At 40.8% G+C, this 18,765-nt stretch overlaps 1 protein-coding gene across 1 annotated transcript in view; it reads left to right on the top strand.

Moving 5' to 3' along the window:
- The window catches only part of LOC126334817 (iodotyrosine deiodinase 1), a 110,236-nt gene that overhangs the window by 60,048 nt on the left and 31,423 nt on the right, over window positions 1-18,765 (top strand). Inside the window, exon 3 of the mRNA XM_049997460.1 lies at window positions 14,307-14,432. Coding sequence (XP_049853417.1) covers window positions 14,307-14,432 — 126 coding nt within the window. The remainder of the gene's footprint in view (window positions 1-14,306; window positions 14,433-18,765) is intronic.

Here is an 18,765-nt window from a genome sequence, read left to right as displayed (position 1 = left end):
TTGACAATGTCCCTGATGGATTTGTTACTCAGTCCACGTTCTGGGTCACTGTACTCTGCTGTATGAAAAACATGCTGGTGGATCCAAATATCATGACATATGAGGTCTGTTAGAAAAGTACGCAGCCTTCAGCTGGGGAAAAAAGGTGGCTTACCTGAAGTTTTGGACACCTAATTGCCCTCAGTGTAGCTTCCTTGGGACACACACACTTTTCTCAGCGGTGCCGCCATTTCGGGGAGAATGCCAAGAAAGCCTCTTTTGGAATGGAGTTTAGCTCAACTGTCATTGCTACTGTAATGACCTCTCTTGTCTGAAATCGCATTCCATTCAATGGTCTCTTGAGTTTGGTTCCTGTCAATGGTCGCTTGAGTTTGGGAAGCAACCAGAAGTCTCAGGGGGCCACATCAGGAAAGTAAGGAGCCTGTTGTAGGACAGGCATCTAGTTTTTCGCCAAAAGAGTCTGAATCAAGTGTGGGGAATGTGCTGGAACATTGTCCTGATGGAGGCACCAATTTCCTGCTGACCGCAAATCTGGTCTCTTCCGCCACACGACATTATGTAGGCGATGGAGGACATTCCTGTAGTACTGTATGGTGATTGTTTGGCCCTGTGGTATGTACTCATGGTATACCACACCACTGGAGTTAAAGAAAGCAGTCAGCATCATTTTGACGTTGCTGTGCAGGGTGACAAAAAATTAGATGACTAGGATTTGGTTTTCAGGTCGTAACGGTCCAGCCAGGAGATTTCAACAGTGATCATGGTGTTCACAAACTCGGGGCCACTGTTTGTGGAGTCCAGCATGTCCTGTGCAACTTGAACATGAAGTTGCTTTTGCTCTGCAGTCAGCATCTTCAGCATGAATTTCGCCAACACTCTCTTCATGGCCACATATTACGTCACAATCTAAAGTGCCGAAAAATTGCTGATACCAACCTGTTTCGTCATTTTCACGATGGTCCCGCATCACCATAGATTCCACTTTGGCAATGACCTGGTCATTTTGGCAGGTTGATGATCAACCGGAGCATAGCTCACTCTCCACCTATGTGCAGCCATCTTTAAACTGGTTGTACTCCTCCTTACTCTGTGTGATGCACTTAGCATCGTCTCTGAAAGCCATCTGAATCTTCCAAATGGTTACCACCTGACTGTCGCCCAGTTTCTGGCAAAGTTTGATGCAGCAGCGCTGTTCCAGTCGTTTTGTCATTCCCCTTGCAATGAAAAACCGACGCAAGCACTATGCACTACCTCAGTCGACTGCTGCTCGCCGGTAACTGCTGCTGTCAGCAGACAGGACATATTCATAGCGTGTAGGCTTTCACGGCTGGCGTCTTCAGTATACGGAATCACGGTGAAGAAGAACTGAACCGTTTTTTGAAGCATTTGAATAGCATCAATTCAACAATACAATTCACTATGGGGACAGAAGGTAATGGACAGATTAATTTTTTGGACGTCTCAGTAATTAAACGAGCAGATGGGACTCTGGGTCACAAAGTCTACAGAAAAGTTACGCATACCGATCGTTATCTTCATAAGAATTCAAACCAGCATCCCAAACAGAAGAGAGGTATTATCAAGACATTGGTGGACAGGTCTAATAAAATCTGTGAGCCAGCTTGTTTGCAAGAGGAACTAAACCATTTGCGAACCGCTTTCCAGAAAAATGGGTTCGATAGCAAGGAGATAGATCGAGCACTCCATCCCAGAAGAAAAATGTCCGAAAACATGCAACAACAACCATCGGTGGGGAAAGTTTTTCTTCCGTTCATCCACAATATTATGGACCGTATCGGAAAAGTGCTGGCCAAGTTCAGAGTTGAAACAATCTTCAGACCCACCAATAACATTAGTAAATGCTTAAGATCGGCGAAAGATGCACGACACCCTTTAGCTACTCCTGGTGTGTATAAGATTCCGCGTAGTTGTGGGAAGGTTTACATTGGAACCACAAAAAGAAGTATCAATACTCGCCTAACTGAACATAAAAGGAACTGTCGACTGGGACACACGGTCAAATCGGCTGTAGCGGAACATGTTTTTGAAACGGGTGACCATGAAATAAAATTTAGTGAGACGAGCGTGCTAGCTAAGACATCGCATTATTATGCACGTATGAATAGAGAGGCTGTAGAGATTTTAAAACACCACAATAATTTTAACAGGAAAGAAGAAGGCTTGAAGTTAGATAAGATATGGCGATCGACTTTGTACCAAAGATGTGACAATCGATTACTTTCGATCGAGAGTAATGACGCCAGCCAGAGACAGTTTTACTGTTGACAACACGTGACGAGTGGTGGCGCCCTCTACGCGCTCTATATAAACAGGACCTCCACGGCCTAGCAGCCAGTCGTAGACTCACTTCAGATGATGTTGCCCGCAGCTGGCAACGAAACGCCAGGGAGAAGTATAGCTACTATTGGACCACGGCCTTTTAGCCCGGAAGTTTTAATTACTGGAGACAGGATGTAATTCACCTATGTGCATGAAGGTTGAAGGTCTGCTCATGCAAGTGTGGCAAATTCAAATCCATCAGGTGGTTGCAAAAGAAAATGTTGGCTACTTTTCTAACGGACCTCATACAGTGCTCAATTCTGCATTACATTGGCGTATCTGAATACATTTGATCTGATAGTGCAAGTCAGCCTCTCTTCCAAATGTCGGAGCTTGCTACTGTACCGTGCAACGATGAAAGGAGGCAAAAAAGTTGCTGTTTTTGTGTTATTGCCTTTTTTGTCATTCTGTTCGCAAGTTAACTACAAGTAGAAGCCCAAGTCCAACTGTTGGCGTAATATAATTCTTCATACTGTGCATTGCTGAGTTATAATATGGAATATAGTGTAGGCCCTACATCTTACATGCATTTCTAAAGAGCGAGTTGTTTGATGTGGACGTAAGCTTATTCACAACGTCTTGAATGAGGACTGTCTAGTCCTGGATCGGCTGAAGATGGTGTAAGTCAGTCCCACATTGGGAGGGGATGACTGTTTTGTGACTGCCGCCAATATTGGCTATCTAGAAATACAGTACCCATGTACACCGAAGCCATTACAGAGTGACTGTCATACCACCGTGTTCTGAAGCAGCAAGCACATGTGAAGTACCAGCAAAACGCGAGCAAAGTGCAATTTGTTCACCCCAGCACTGCCATTTGCCCCATGGTTGTCTACGTATTGGTCTTTGAAAGGTGGGACTTGCTTCCTCTGCTCCCTGCACCCCCCCCCCCCCCCCAAATCCCCCAGAAAAGTGGATAATAAAAAATAAACCTAGGTAAGGTGTGTGCACTTTTGCCGCAGCGTCTGATATTATTAATAGAACTGATAGAAATCAAATGACATCGACTGGTATTAACTGATTTCTGTCCGGAATGGAACTGATATGACTGACTGTTGAGAGGCCAGACAAACATGTGGTTCCTGAAGAGGGGCAGCAGCCTTTTCAGTAGTTGCAGGGGCAACAGTCCGGATGATTGACTGATCTGGCCTTGCAACATTAACCAAAACGGCCTAGCTGTGCTGGTACTGCGAACGGCTGAAAGCAAGGGGAAACTACAGCCGTAATTTATCCCGAGGACATGCAGCTTTACTGTATGATTAAATGATGATGACGTCCTCTTGGGTAAAATATTCCGGAGGCAAAATAGTCCCCCATTCGGATCTCCGGGCGGGGACTACTCAGGAGGACGTCGTTATCAGGAGAAAGAAAACAGGCATTCTACGGATCGGCGCGTGGAATGTCACATCCCTTAATCGGGCAGGTAGGTTAGAAAATTTAAAAAGGGAAATGGATAGGTTAAAGTTAGATATAGTTGGAATTAGTGAATTTCGGTGGCAGGAGGAACAAGACTTTTGGTCACGTGAATACAGGGTTATAAATACAAAATCAAATAGGGGTAATGCAGGAGTAGGTTTAATAATGAATAGGAAAATAGGAATGCGGGTAAGCTACTACAAACAGCATAGTGAACGCATTATTGTGGCCAAGATAGACACAAAGCCCATGCCTACGACAGTAGTACAAGTTTATATGCCAACCAGCTGTGCAGATGACGAAGAAATTGATGAAATGTATGATGAGATAAAAGAAATTATTCAGGTAGTGAAGGGAGACGAAAATTTAATAGTCATGGGCGACTGGAATTCGTCAGTAGGACAAGGGAGAGAAGGAAACATAGTAGGTGATTATGGATTGGGGCTAAGAAATGAAAGAGGAAGCCGTCTGGTAGAATTTTGCACAGAGCATAACTTAATCATAGCTAACACTTGGTTCAAGAATCATAAAAGAAGGTTGTATACATGGAAGAATCCTGGAGATACTAAAAGGTATCAGATAGATTATATAATGGTAAGACAGAGATTTAGGAATCAGGTTTTAAATTGTAGGACATTTCCAGGGGCAGATGTGGACTCTGACCACAATCTATTGGTTATGACCTGTAGGTTAAAACTGAAGAAACTGCAAAAAGGTGGGAATTTAAGGACATGGGATCTGGATAAGCTGAAAGAACCAGAGGTTGTACAGAGTTTCAAGGAGAGCATAAGGGAACAATTGACAGCAATGGGGGAAAGAAACACAGTTGAAGAAGAATGGGTAGCTCTGAGGGATGAAGTGGTGAAGGCAGCAGAGGATAAAGTAGGTAAAAAGACGAGGGTTAGTGAAGGCAGCAGAGGATCAAGTAGGTAAAAAGACGAGGGCTAGTAGAAATCCTTGGGTGACAGAAGAAATATTGAATTTAATTGATGAAAGGAGAAAATATAAAAATGCAGTAAATGAAGCAGGCAAAAAGGAATACAGACGTCTCAAAAATGAGATCGACAGGAAGTGCAAAATGGCTAAGCAGGGATGGCTAGAGGACAAATGTAAGGATGTAGAAGCTTATCTCACTAGGGGTAACATAGATACTGCCTACAGGAAAATTAAAGAGACCTTTGGAGAGAAGAGAACCACGTGTATGAATATCAAGAGCTCAGATGGCAATCCAGTTCTAAGCAAAGAAGGGAAGGCAGAAAGGTGGAAGAAGTATATAGAAGGTTTATACAAGGGCGATGTACTTGAGGACAATATTATGGAAATGGAAGAGGATGTAGATGAAGACGAAATGGGAGGTAAGATACTGTGTGAAGAGTTTGAGAGAGCACTGAAAGACCTGAGTCGAAACAAGGCCCCCGGAGTAGACAACATTCCATTAGAACTACTGACGGCCTTGGGAGAGCCAGTCATGACAAAACTCTACCACCTGGTGAGCAAGATGTATGAGACAGGTGAAATACCCTCAGACTTCAAGAAGAATATAATAATTCCAATCCCAAAGAAAGCAGGTGCTGACAGATGTGAAAAATACCGAACTATCAGTTTAATAAGTCACAGCTGCAAAATACTAACGCGAATTCTTTACAGACGAATGGAAAAACTGGTAGATGCGGACCTCGGGGAGGATCAGTTTGGATTCTGTCGAAATGTTGGAACACGTGAGGCAATACTGACCTTACGACTTATCTTAGAAGAAAGATTAAGAAAAGGCAAACCTACGTTTCTAGCATTTGTAGACTTAGAGAAAGCTTTTGACAATGTTGACTGGAATACTCTCTTTCTAATTCTGAAGGTGGCAGGGGTAAAATACAGGGAGCCAAAGGCTATTTACAATTTGTACAGAAACCAGATGGCAGTCATAAGAGTCGAGGGGCATGAAAGGGAAGCAGTGGTTGGGAAAGGAGTGAGACAGGGTTGTAGCCTCTCCCCGATGTTATTCAATCTGTATATTGAGCAAGCAGTAAAGGAAACAAAAGAAAAATTTGGAGTAGGTATTAAAATTCATGGAGAAGAAATAAAAACTTTGATGTTCGCCGATGACATTGTAATTCTGTCAGAGACGGCAAAGGACTTGGAAGAGCAGTTGAACGGAATGGACAGTGTCTTGAAAGGAGGATATAAGATGAACATTAACAAAAGCAAAACGAGGATAATGGAATGTAGTCAAATTAAATAGGGTGATGCTGAGGGAATAAGATTAGGAAATGAGACACTTAAAGTAGTGAAGGAGTTTTGCTATTTAGGAAGTAAAATAACTGATGATGGTCGAAGTAGAGAGGATATAAAATGTAGACTGGCAATGGCAAGGAAAGCGTTTCTCAAGAAGAGAAATTTGTTAACATCGAATATAGATTTATGTATCAGGAAGTCGTTTATGAAAGTATTTGTTTGGAGTGTAGCCATGTATGGAAGTGAAACATGGACGATAACTAGTTTGGACAAGAAGAGAGTAGAGGCTTTCGAAATGTGGTGCTACAGAAGAATGCTGAAGATTAGATGGGTAGATCACGTAACTAATGAGGAGGTATTGAATAGGATTGGGGAGAAGAGAAGTTTGTGGCACAACTTGACTAGAAGAAGGGATCGGTTGGTAGGACATGTTTTGAGGCATCAAGGGATCACAAATTTAGCATTGGAGGGCAGCGTGGAGGGTAAAAATCGTAGAGGGAGACCAAGAGATGAATACACTAAGCAGATTCAGAAGGATGTAGGTTGCAGTAGGTACTGGGAGATGAAGCAGATTGCACAGGATAGAGTAGCATGGAGAGTTGCATCAAACCAGTCTCAGGACTGAAGACAACAACAACAACAACATGACTGACTAAATGAAAACTTTGATGAAAGGAAACACTAATGAAACAATTTAAAGGAAACACTAATGAAACAATTTGTGATAATTATGTAGTTAAAAACTTATCACATATGCTTTTAAAGCCATTACTATGCATACGAGCAAACTGTGAATGCCACTGCTTTTAGCTTCAGGTGACAATGAAGTTACTTTATTTTGTAAATACAGTAGAGCGTCGATTATCCGAACGCCGGTCAACCGAACGACCGCGTACTCGAACTGTGTACTCGCTCGCACCTGTTACTCTCCCACCCTACCGTCCATCATCCCCCTCACTCCCAAACCAAGTTTCCCACAGTAGTCGCCGCACTGGGCCACCACTGGCTGAACATTGCTTCTAATGGGGCCTTCACAAGGCGCTGCTGACCGGCCAAGCCGCCAGTCGCTGCGTTTCAACAATCAGCACTAGAGATGGGCAAACTGAAACACGTAACTGTTTCGAAAACAAATGAAACAGTACGATGTAATGTTTCGATACGCTGTTTCGAAACAGTGAAACAGTTTGTGTTTTGTAATCTAATAAACCTACACATTTTATCATCTTGAATGTCTACTGTATACAAATGAGGTGCGAGAGCGCTAATCATGTCGCAGAAAGTATGAAACTATCACTTATGCGTCTTGGCAATTTCGTATTTCCTGCAGCAAATGCGCTGCTTTCGTGCAGTGTGACTTTCATACAATTGGCTGAGGAAAGCCATAGCTTAAGACAGAAGAACCCCCACGAACGGAACTGGAGGTGGGAGCAAACTGCAGAAACAACGGATATGCTACTGGGATTCCCACATTCCGTTAGTATGGGTAATATACCCATCCTGCTAATTTCCATGCACACAAAGGGAATCATTGTGGATAATAGGCACAGTGACTTTAGACTCACAAATAACGCCAAATAATTCGAATAAATAACAAAATATAACAGAAAAAAATTTTGTCTTTCAAGGTGTTTTCGAACCGTTACTATAAATTCACCACGCTTTCCAGCCCTTCCTGTTCACCATTACACTATCAGTGATGTGTCAAACAGATTGCTTGTAATTATACCTACATCAAATTTACGTATATGTCACTCTACGCCTTTTTTAATTCAAAATGTTGTAGGCTTACTTGCGTTTCTTAATATGATTACTGTACATAAACAGAGAGGCGTATGTTATAAAAAAATGTAATTTAACTGAATGATTTTCACATATTTATTATTTTTAATGTGAATAGTATGCGTTGTTTTGTTTGGTTAGTGTTTACAAAGCAGATGTTACGCCATTTCGGAATAGAAACGAAGCGTTGTTTACGGATATCTTAAGCTTCATGCTATTGCTTGTCAAAAAGACTTCGACACTCTTAAAAGTGTTTCATGAAGTGGTATGTTGAGTTTCAGTATCTGTGCCGAGTCCGAATCTCGTCCGACACAGAGCGGAATGAAACATCCACTGTTTCGAAACAGTTAGTCCGTTCCAAGCACAGGTGGACTGAAACAGCCTTATTTTGAAACAACGATCAAGTTTCTGTGTATGGCTCGAGATCGAATCTGGTCCGGTTATCCGAGACAGGGGCGGAATGAAACACCACTGTTTCGAAACAGTAAACCACAGCCGTTCCGAAACACTGAAAGAGTTCGACGTATCGATACACTGTATCGAAACATAGAAACAGTGGCCAAGTCTAATCTGCACACTTCTGTCGGCTTGGCACTGGCAGTAGTAATAGCGGCAGTATAAAAGCTGTTCACAGCAACAGCTGCGCCCGCGTAGAGTTGAGGCGTGCCGCTCCGCGCAGTTTGAAGGATTGCGCCGCACCAAGAAGAGCTTCTCACGGTGCAAACAGTCACCTTCTGTTCTCTGTTACGACCACTTGTGTTCTGCTGCGTGAAAAAGTGAACTTGATGATACAAAATGCTTAAACGTAAACGTGTTGCCCTTTCTATGAGGGACAAGTACGAGCTTATTAAAAGGTTAGAAGAAGGTGAATGTGCAACCACTTCATCTAATTTTAATTTTGTATACTGTGTGTATTGTTCATGTAAAATGCTTATGTAATATGTTTATATTTTTGTTTAATAAACTGTGCCACATACGACATATTCCTACTGAAGTTGCCTTTGTACGTTCAAGAATGAGACTTTCACTCTGCAGCAGAGTGTGCGCTGATATGAAACCTCTTGGCAGATTAAAACTGTGTAACCGGAGCGAGACTCGAACTCGGGACCTTTGCCTTTTGCGGGCAAGTACTCTACCAACTGAGCTATCCAAGCACGACTCACGCCCTGTCCTCACAACTTTAGTTCTGCCAGTACCTCGTCTCCTACCTTTCAAACTTTACAGAAGCTCTCCTGAAAACCCTGCAAAACTAGCACTCCTGAAAGAAAGGATATTGCGGAGACATGGCTTAGCCACAGCCTGGGGGACATTTTCAGAATGAGGTTTTCACTCTGCAGCGGAGTGTGCGCTGATATGAAACCTCCTGGCAGATTAAAACTGTGTACCAGAGCGAGATTCGAACTCGGGACCTTTGCCTTTCACGGGCAAGTGCTCTACAATTTGAGCTACACAGTTTTAATCTGCCATGAAGTTTCATATCAGCGCACATTCCGCTGCAGAGTGAAAATCTCATTCTGGAAACATCCCCCAGGCTAAGCCATGTCTCCGCAATATCCTTTCTTTCAGGAATGCTAGTTCTGCAGGGTACGCAGGAGACCTTCTGTGAACTTTGGAAAGTAGGAGACGAGGTACTGGTAGAAGTAAAGCTGTGAGGATGGGGCGTGAGTCATGCTTAGGTAGCTCAGTTGGTAGAGCACTTGTCCGCGAAAGGCAAAGGTCTCGAGTTCGAGTCTCGGTCCGGCACACAGTTTCAATCTGCCAGTAAGTTTCATGTACAGTTCGATTATCCGGACAAACCAGTTTTCAGAACACCCATGTCCCCCATTTACTACAGATAATCAATGCCTACTGTATTGTTTTTTTTGTTTTGTTTTTTTGTTTTTTCATGCAGCAATTTTATTTTACTTCTTAACTTTTCTTTTCTGGGACTTTGAGCCAATAAATCAGCTTCACTTCCTACATAAACAGCTGTTATGTGACACTCTGCAGGAGTTTCAGTGCTTGATCGGTGCTGGAATTTCATTCCTGTTTTCAAGCATTAGTAGCACATAGGTATCACTTTAAGTGATTAAAAATTAATTTTTACAAATATTTCGTATTAGGTTCAGACCTCATTATGTAATATTAGTCATATTTATTTAGTAAATGACCATTGATAACAATAGAAAAGAAACTTTTGTCAAGCTTTGTCCTAAATATGAGTTTTTCCATTATGTATTACATGTGGCATGCTCAGGCAGTGAAATGTGTCTATCCTTCCAACTTAAAAGACAATTCTGCTATGTTAGCAACATCTAGTACACAGCAACATATCACCTAAAATGAATCAAGTGTCAAGTAGCCAGCCACCATATTTCTCATTAGAAACCCTTCAAATTTTATACTACAACATAGTTGGAAATTAGATATCACAGTAACTGTGACCAATATCAAAAAACAGACACTTCATCATCAAACTGTGAAACAAAACTATAAGATACAAAATCAATCAATGTCTTTTGCCAGTTAGTGTCCTCAGATTAGAATGAGAGCTATTATAAACAGTAAATTTTTAATTTTTTAAAGGAAACACTGAGCCTCTACCAAAAAGCAAAGTCCTGGAGTTGATGAAGCTTTGCTTCACTTACATAAAGCGTTTTTTGCAGTTTAATGAGCTTTTACTGTTTACAGCAATAAAACCAGAAAACTCATTTTTCTCATGTGCTGCTGCTATCAGCTGCTTCATGGGAAGTGCTCGTTACTTTTCTGTGTTGTCTTTTTCTTACTATTGCTTATTATATATTTCCAACTTTAACAGTACAATAAACAACTGTTTACTTGTACGTCCAGCAGCTGAAATGCACAATTAATGAAATAAAAAATCCTCCATTTGCCTTTAGCTTCAAAAACGTTTGCAGCCATTGCTAAAGCTGTAATCATTGTGGCTGTCAGTGCTATGCCAGAATTGTCTACACCTGTGGTTTTGTGTATTTACAGACAATCATCCCTAGAAGTACATGAGAATTCTGTAGTAAACAAATAGTCTGAACTTCAGATTCCAAGGATGGGGGATCCAAGTGTTACTCTTGTGAACACCTTGTCAGTGATAGGTTTTGTGGATGCTATACAAAATTATGACCTGATTTTGTGAAAAGTCATGAATAATGTCAACTGCAACCTGACGGATTAACATGTGTAGTTGTGAAAATACATGTACTCTACCTGTAATTTAATAATTCTGAAGTGATATCCAAGTTACTGAAAATTCTTAGCAGCATTTAAACCTTTATTGACTACCACTTTTGATTAAGCAATCAAAGTAAGGGAACACAAAATTATTTATAATATTGTTGTCACTGTGGCACAAAAATAAATAAAACCATCATGTATCATTGCAAATGCCATTAATTGTATTAATACAGTCAAAAGTAAAATGGATTACTTAAGTTAAATAATTTCAGTCCATTGTCAGATTCCATACACATATCTAGATTGTGATCTTTGCAGGAAGATGAAACCTGAATAGTCACTAAGATAATTTAAGCATGTTTATGAATTTTACTGTTGATTATATTGATGCATTTTACTGCCGAGGGCAGTTTCAATGATACATGATGTTTTTTTATTTATTTTTTTATGTCACAGTAACAACAATATGATACAGCCTGATGTAAATAATATTGTGGTACCTGGTGATGATTAGTTGATCAAATCTGATAATGAGCAAAGGTTTATTTAATTAGGTCACCATTAGTACAAAATGTTCATTGTTTTGTCTTCTTAGTTCTTCTGAGTCAAAACTACTTTGTCATGGACTGAATAACTGTGTGCACCCGGTTCTGATGTTAAAGAACAGCAGGATTCAAATTTCTGTCCACAAGGAGAAAAAGGGAGAGACATGTGGGTTCAATGCCCCATCAGTTATGAGGTCGTCAAAGTTGGAGTAGAAGTTTCAAAAAGACAAGGATAGAAGAGTAAATTCACAGTGTGATTTTCAAAGAAGTCATTTTGGCAATTGGCTAAATGCATTTGGGAGAAACCAAATATGCATGGTTGAATTGAAATTCAGTCCTACTCCTACAGAGCGTGATTCCAGTGTGATAACCACTCTGATACCTCTCTCACATCTCCTATGACCCACACACACTTGGATTCTCTGTAGTTTCCTTAAACCACTTCAGATGAACATTTGGATGCTTTCTTTGAAAATCAATGGCAAACTTCTCATCTACTGCTTGTTCAGTTGGAGCTCGTTCTCTATCTCTGATGATCTTGTCATCAATGGGACATTAAGTATTAATTTTCCTCCCTTCTTCTTTTCTAGATTCACAATTTATGCTATATGATGATAATGAGCTCCTGTTTGTCTATTACAGATTTCAGTGGCTCAATATTGCTATAAAGACTAGGTCAGTGTGCTATTTCAGTCTCATACCCAGCAAACCAATGTTGAACATCTCCAATCATGTGATTGGGGGCACAACCAACATGGACGATAGAATCCCTTGCTGGGAACCATCACAGTGACATGGAATCAACATTATCACCAAAACTGGTTTCATTGGTCACATCAACTATCTTCATCTACATGTACTTCTACACTTAAGAAGCCACCATATGGTGTGTGTTGTAGGGTGCTTCTGGTACCACTATTTGATCACCTCTTCCCTATTCCATTTGCAAATGGCAGAAGGGAGGATGATTCTAGTAAACCTCAGTATTATGCTAAGTTCTCAGATTTTCTGGTCTTGACCATTTCACAAGATGTTTGCAGAAGGAATTAGTATTTTGCCCTACTCCTCATAATAAACTCTCTTGGAAAGCCAGTAGTAAACCTCTCTGTGATGGACAATGTCTCTCTTGTAGTGCCTACCACTGATGTTTGCTGAGCATTTCCACAACACCTATGTCTCTTCTTCTGATAATCCAACCTAATAAGGACCCCAGACTGGTGAGCAACATTGAAAAACTAGTGGAAGTATTTTGTAAGCCACTTCTTCTGTGGATAAATTACAATTACTTATGATTTTTCCTATTAATCTCAGCCTTGCATCTGCTTTTCCTACTATTTGTTCTATGTGATCATTCCACATTATGTCAGTCCAGATGGTTATTCCTATGTATTTTACAATAGTTACTGTTTCTAATAATTTGTCACTAATATCATAATTGTACAGTAGGTGTTTTTTTCATCTGTTTTTGCACAGAGTGTTACTTATTTGAATTAAAGAACTATATCATCTGAAAACAGCCTCATGGAGCTTCCAGCAGTATCCACTAGGTTGTTGTTGAGCTAAAATGTTATGAGCACCTGAAAAAAAAGGCATGTCATATGGCAACACAGCCTGGTAAAAGTCTTTCAGTTGGATTCCACTTTGGCAAGTTGCTTTTCCTTAAAACCAACAGCATATTGTTTTCCTCAAACAATCACCTGTCCAAGTAGTTGCCAGGTCCAATGTTGCTTACTTTTAGTGATCGGGTGGGAATCGGTGTTACCAATATGACAAGGCCACTGGCCTCACCTGCTTAATAGCATGTCGATCCATGTTTGGAAGGCAATACAAATACTTTCCTTAAGTCAAGGAGCACAGTAACAACCTGAGTGACAATGTCTATGGCACTCTGGATCTTGTGAATGAATGGAGTGAGCTGAGTTTTGCAAGATCTCTGTGGAATTCATGTTAATGTTTATAGGGGAGATTTTCATCCTCCAAAAACGGTATAACATATAAGCATAAACCATGTTCCATAGTCCTACAAAAGACTGACATCAGTGGTGTAGGCCTATAATTTGTGGAAGGCTTATTTAACATGTTTTTAAATCTGATCTATTTGTTTTCCACTTCTCACCCTGATATGACTGCCCAAATCAAGACTAGCCCTCCCCAATGCTTCAAAATTTGAAGGCCAAAGTCTGTAATGTTCACTTCCCTTTGTGTTATGTGGTAGGGAATATTGTAAAAGTAAACAGGCCTCCATTGATCAATGGTTCCACTTATGTGCTTCATGCAGGGCTGTAGCATTTTCTTTGATTTCATCTGGTTTACAATGGTTTTTTTAACAGCAGCTCTATCATTTTCTGGACACACATTAAGATCAACAGAAGTTTAATGCAGTAGTCCATGATATATCACACATGCTGTCCATTGTGATAAAAATATTAGATAGGAGATGCACAGTCACTTTTCATACTTATAAGCTTTCTGTACATATTGTGCAACATAGAAGGTAAAAAGAAAGATCATAATTAACACATAAAAATTTACACAAAAATCTAAACTATAGCCTTCATGCTAAGTAAATGAGAAGAGAGCTTAAGAATCTTAATAAAATGTGGAAGCCACATTCAGTAGGGCCTTCCTAGTATTGTCATTTCATATTAAATATATTCAAGACTACAGTGTAGTAAATATATTTACATAAAAGAGAATTATTGAGTTTCAAAACAAATACATCTAGAATGTGCACATGTGTTTTCTTTTATCTAATCATTTTACTGGCTTACTAAACACTTTTTTTATGTTACTTCATGTTACTTAAATTAAGTAATATATTTTTTGCAGGCACAGCACCTAGTGGTGCTCACACTGAGCCTTGGACATATGTTGTAGTATCAAATCCTGAAGTCAAGTTGCAAATCAGACAACTTGTGGAAGAAGAGGAAAAGATAAATTACACTAAAAGAATGGGTAAGTGTGAAACAAATTAAAAAGCTATCAGAATACCACATTGTTCGAGCAAAATATTTATTAGCTCAATGCTATGGATGTGCACAAATTTGTGCAACTCAGCAATTTTGTTTGCAAAATGAAGTGTCCACTGTGCAGTGGAGTGTGCGCTGATTTGAAACTTCCTGGGAGATTGAAATTGTGTGTTGGACCGAGACTCGAACTTGGAACCTTTGCCTTTTGCAGGCAAGTGCTCTACCAACAGAGCTACCCAAGCATGAATCATGACCTATCCTCACAGCTTTGCTTCCACCAGTACCTCATCTCTTACCTTCCAAACTTCACAAAAGCTCTCCTGAAAAATGCAAAGGTCCTGAGTTCAGCTCTCAGTCCCGCACACAGTTTTCATCTGCCAGGAAGTTTCAGTAATTTTGTTATTAATAAATGTTAATTAAGCCAATAGTATAGTTTATTGCAGATAAATCTGAACAACACGGATTGTTGCAGGATGCTCAGGAACAAAAGCATTCTGCTTGATGAGAAATATTTCACATCAGCATCATTCACGTAAATACAGTGATGAATATTATTTTCTTTTGCATCCATCCAACAGTCCATGAAAGTGAAGTGAACATATTTCCCTTTTTTATTTTGTAACAAGTAACTACAGATCACTGCTATCACCAAAACTTGTTTCGATACAGTAAATTATTGATGCCACTCTCTCTATTTGGAAAACAGTCATGGATATTTTATATTCAGAATCACCCAATTTATCTCACTCTTCACTTTGTTTTCTGGGTGTGATACCAATCTCTTCACCAGTTTCATAGACAAGTTTCTTCTATGGCTTCTGTTAGCAGTCAGGAATTCCTTCAGCACTTTGTCTGCAATACCGTTCTCTAATACATAATTGTAAGTTCTATTGTTAGTGAAGACAATCCTTATTAGTGTCTTTTACTACACACGTCAAAAAAAGTTTTGCATCACCTCAGTTCCCAGAACTCCTGAAGATAGACATTGACTGTGGATATTGTATCACAGACACAGTCCCTTTTGCTGTTCAGGGATGTCACTAAACCCACTTAAAGATGTAAACAACCATGCATGAGCAGCGTCTATTACACAGAGGGGGTCCAACAGCCGACCAGTTCTGATCATTCCAACAGGAAGGAGGTACACGGCTCATGTTGTCTATAGTTTAACCATGCCTAGGTGGTCAATACCACAGTTCAACCACATCCGCATTGTTATTTTGTGCCAGGAAGGGCTCTCAACAAGGGAAGTGTCCAGGAGTCTTCAAGTGAAACAAAATGATGTTGTGTAGACATGGAGGAGATAGAGAGAGACAGGAACTGTATATGACATACCTCTTTCAGGCCACCCAAGGGCTACTACTGCAGTGTAAGACAACTATGTATGGATGAAGATGTAGACTGTGGCTTGGAGGAACCCTGACAGCAATGCAACCATGTTGAATAATCCTTTTCGTGCCGCCACAAGACGTCATGTTACAACTCAAACTGTGCGCAATAGACTGCATGATGGGCAACTTCACTCTCGATGTTCATGGCAAGGTCCATCTTTGCAACCACAATGCCATGCAGTGCAGTACAGATGGGCCCACCAACATGCCAAATGGACTGCTCAGGATTGGCATCACGTTCTCTTAACCGATGAGTGTCACATATGCATTCAACCAGATAATTATTGGATACGTGTTAGGAGGCGACCCAATTAGGCTGAAGGCCTTAGACACACTGTCTAGCAAGTGCAGCAACATGGAAGGTTCCCTGCTGTTTTGCGGTGTCATTTTGTGGGGCCGACGTACGCCGCTGGTGGTCATGGAAGGCACTGTAATGGGTGTATGATACGTGAATGCCATCCTGCAACTGATAGTGCAACCATATCAGCAGCATATTGGCGAGACATTCGTCTTCATTCATGACAATTTGTGCCCCATCGTGCACATCTTGTGAATGTCTTCCTTCAGGATAACAACATTGCTCGACTAGAGTGGCCAGCATCATGAATCCTATTGAACATGGCTGGGATATACTGAAAAGGGCTGTTTATGGACAACGTGACCCACCAACCACTCTGAGGGATCCACTCCTAACCGCCGTTGAGGAGCGGAACAATCTGGACCAACAGTGCCTTGATGAACTTGAGAATAGTATGTCATGATGAATACAGGCATGCATCAATACAAGAGGATATGCTACTGGGTATTAGAGGTACCGGTGTGTACAGCAATCTGGACCACCACTTCTGAAGGTCTCGCTGTATGTTGGTACAACATGAAACATGTGGTTTTCACCAGCAATAAAAGGGGCAGAAATGATGTTTATGTTGACCTCTATTACAATCTTCTGTATAGGTTCTGGGACTCTTGCAACCGAGGTGAGGCAAAGCATTTCTTGGAGAGTGTATTTACAATTCCTTTTTTATTCACTTAAGTCAGATTAAAACAGAAAGATATCTTCTACTCAGCAAGAGGCAGGAGAGGTATTGATAAACACATGCTGATAAGAATATTACTCATCACAGTTAGAGAAGCAGCTCAACAGTTATTCGCTAGTATGAAAAAGTATCCATTCAATGAGACAATTCATTCCAAACAGGTGTCTGCCTCAGTTACCTGTTGGCTGTAGACCAATGTATTTTCAATGTTGTTTTTGTTACCTCTATGCTAACAGTGTGGCATTATATTGCCTATTCCCCATGTTGTTGTTGTTATTGTTGTTGTGGTCATCAGTCCTGAGACTGGTTTGTTGAAGCTCTCCATGCTGCTCTATCCTGTGCAAGCTTCTTCATCTCCCAGAACCTACTGCAACCTACATCCTTCTTAATCTACTTAGTGTATTCATCTCTTGGTCTCCCTCTACAATTTTCACCCTCCACACTGACCTCCAATACTAAATTAGTGATCCCTCTATTCACCATAGGTACAAGCAAAGTATGGTACTTCATTATCACGTGTCTAGGATTTCATGTAGTGTGTTGGAAGAGTGAAATTAGCCAGTTCAGCACTTTCCACACTACATGGTGCCCACTTGATGTGCAAAGAGGGAGATTAGAATCTCTTATTCTGTTCACAATGAGGTCTGTTATAATCCTTACTTTGGGGCCTACATCATTTATTTTCCATTTGCACATCCAGCAGCGTAATTAAAAGGTCATTAGATATGGAGAACAATCTCAGATTGGTGAAGAATTGGAAACTAAATTGGCTGCAACCTTTCAAAGAAACCATCACAGCATTTGCTTTAAGTGACTTGAGGAAATCATGGAAACCCTAAATCCAGATGGTTGGAAGGGGATTTTAACTGTTGCCCTTCAGAATGCAAGTCTAGTGTGCTAACTTGTGATGGTATCCCCACTCCTGTTGGTACCTACCAACACTGCTCCACTCTTTGTTCAACTATGGGTGAAAGTATACTGCATGGACATTCACTATCTGATCACTGATCAACAGTGCACTTGCCTGAATGTCTATGGAGGAATGGCAGGCCATTCTTTCTCAGGAGCCGAAAGCAGGGGAGGGAGGGGGCGGGGGTAGTGATGTTGGATGCTGGGATCTGGAATGAAATCTACATTCGAACTGATCCCAAAAGTGTCCCATTTGGTACAGGTTGGGACTCTGGGCAGGCCAGTCCATTTCAAGAATGTTGGATTCCACATTACTGTGAAATTGGGAGAAAATTTTAGCAATGATGAAATATGTAGGACGTGGTTTCCAGCCGAACTCACCTACTTCTCGTGAGGACGTGCATATGTGTCATTTGTTAGTTGATTTTCTTGACATTCAATCGAAAGGTATCGACATTTCGCTTGAAATTGTGGATACGTTAGAAGAAATAGCAAATAACTGTGACAATTCGGTGAATTGGGGTTCAGACAACGTTAGTTGTGCCAGAAACATTTGTAAGAAAAATACCGTCCAAGCCTACAAAAACACGTACTGCACCAGCTTTCAGCGACAAAGAAAAGGCAGTGAAATATTGGATAAACGAAGGAGTGGAAAAACGCTTGAAATTACGCAGAGTGTAAAAGCGTATACGTTTCGTAAAATAGGAGCGTGAACTGTACAAATGGAACAATGAATTACATGAAGAAGTATGCACCAAACGGAAACCCGAAACCATCTGAATGAAAAACTGTTCGAAAGATTTAGAACTGATAGTGAGAGGCTATGCACCGTTACCGATGGAGATGGACTGGGCCCTCCGAATTGCATCTGACACGAACATTGCTGATTTCCAGGCGGCGTCGACCTAGCTACGCAGGTTCAAGAAATCGTACAGAATAAGAAGTCGCAAAATTACTAAGTTTACGTCATGTAAACGTGTGG

This window comes from Schistocerca gregaria, chromosome 2, assembly GCF_023897955.1.
Source record: "Schistocerca gregaria isolate iqSchGreg1 chromosome 2, iqSchGreg1.2, whole genome shotgun sequence".
Taxonomy (NCBI): Eukaryota; Metazoa; Arthropoda; class Insecta; order Orthoptera; family Acrididae; genus Schistocerca; species Schistocerca gregaria.
This window is presented reverse-complemented; position numbering and strand designations above follow the sequence as displayed.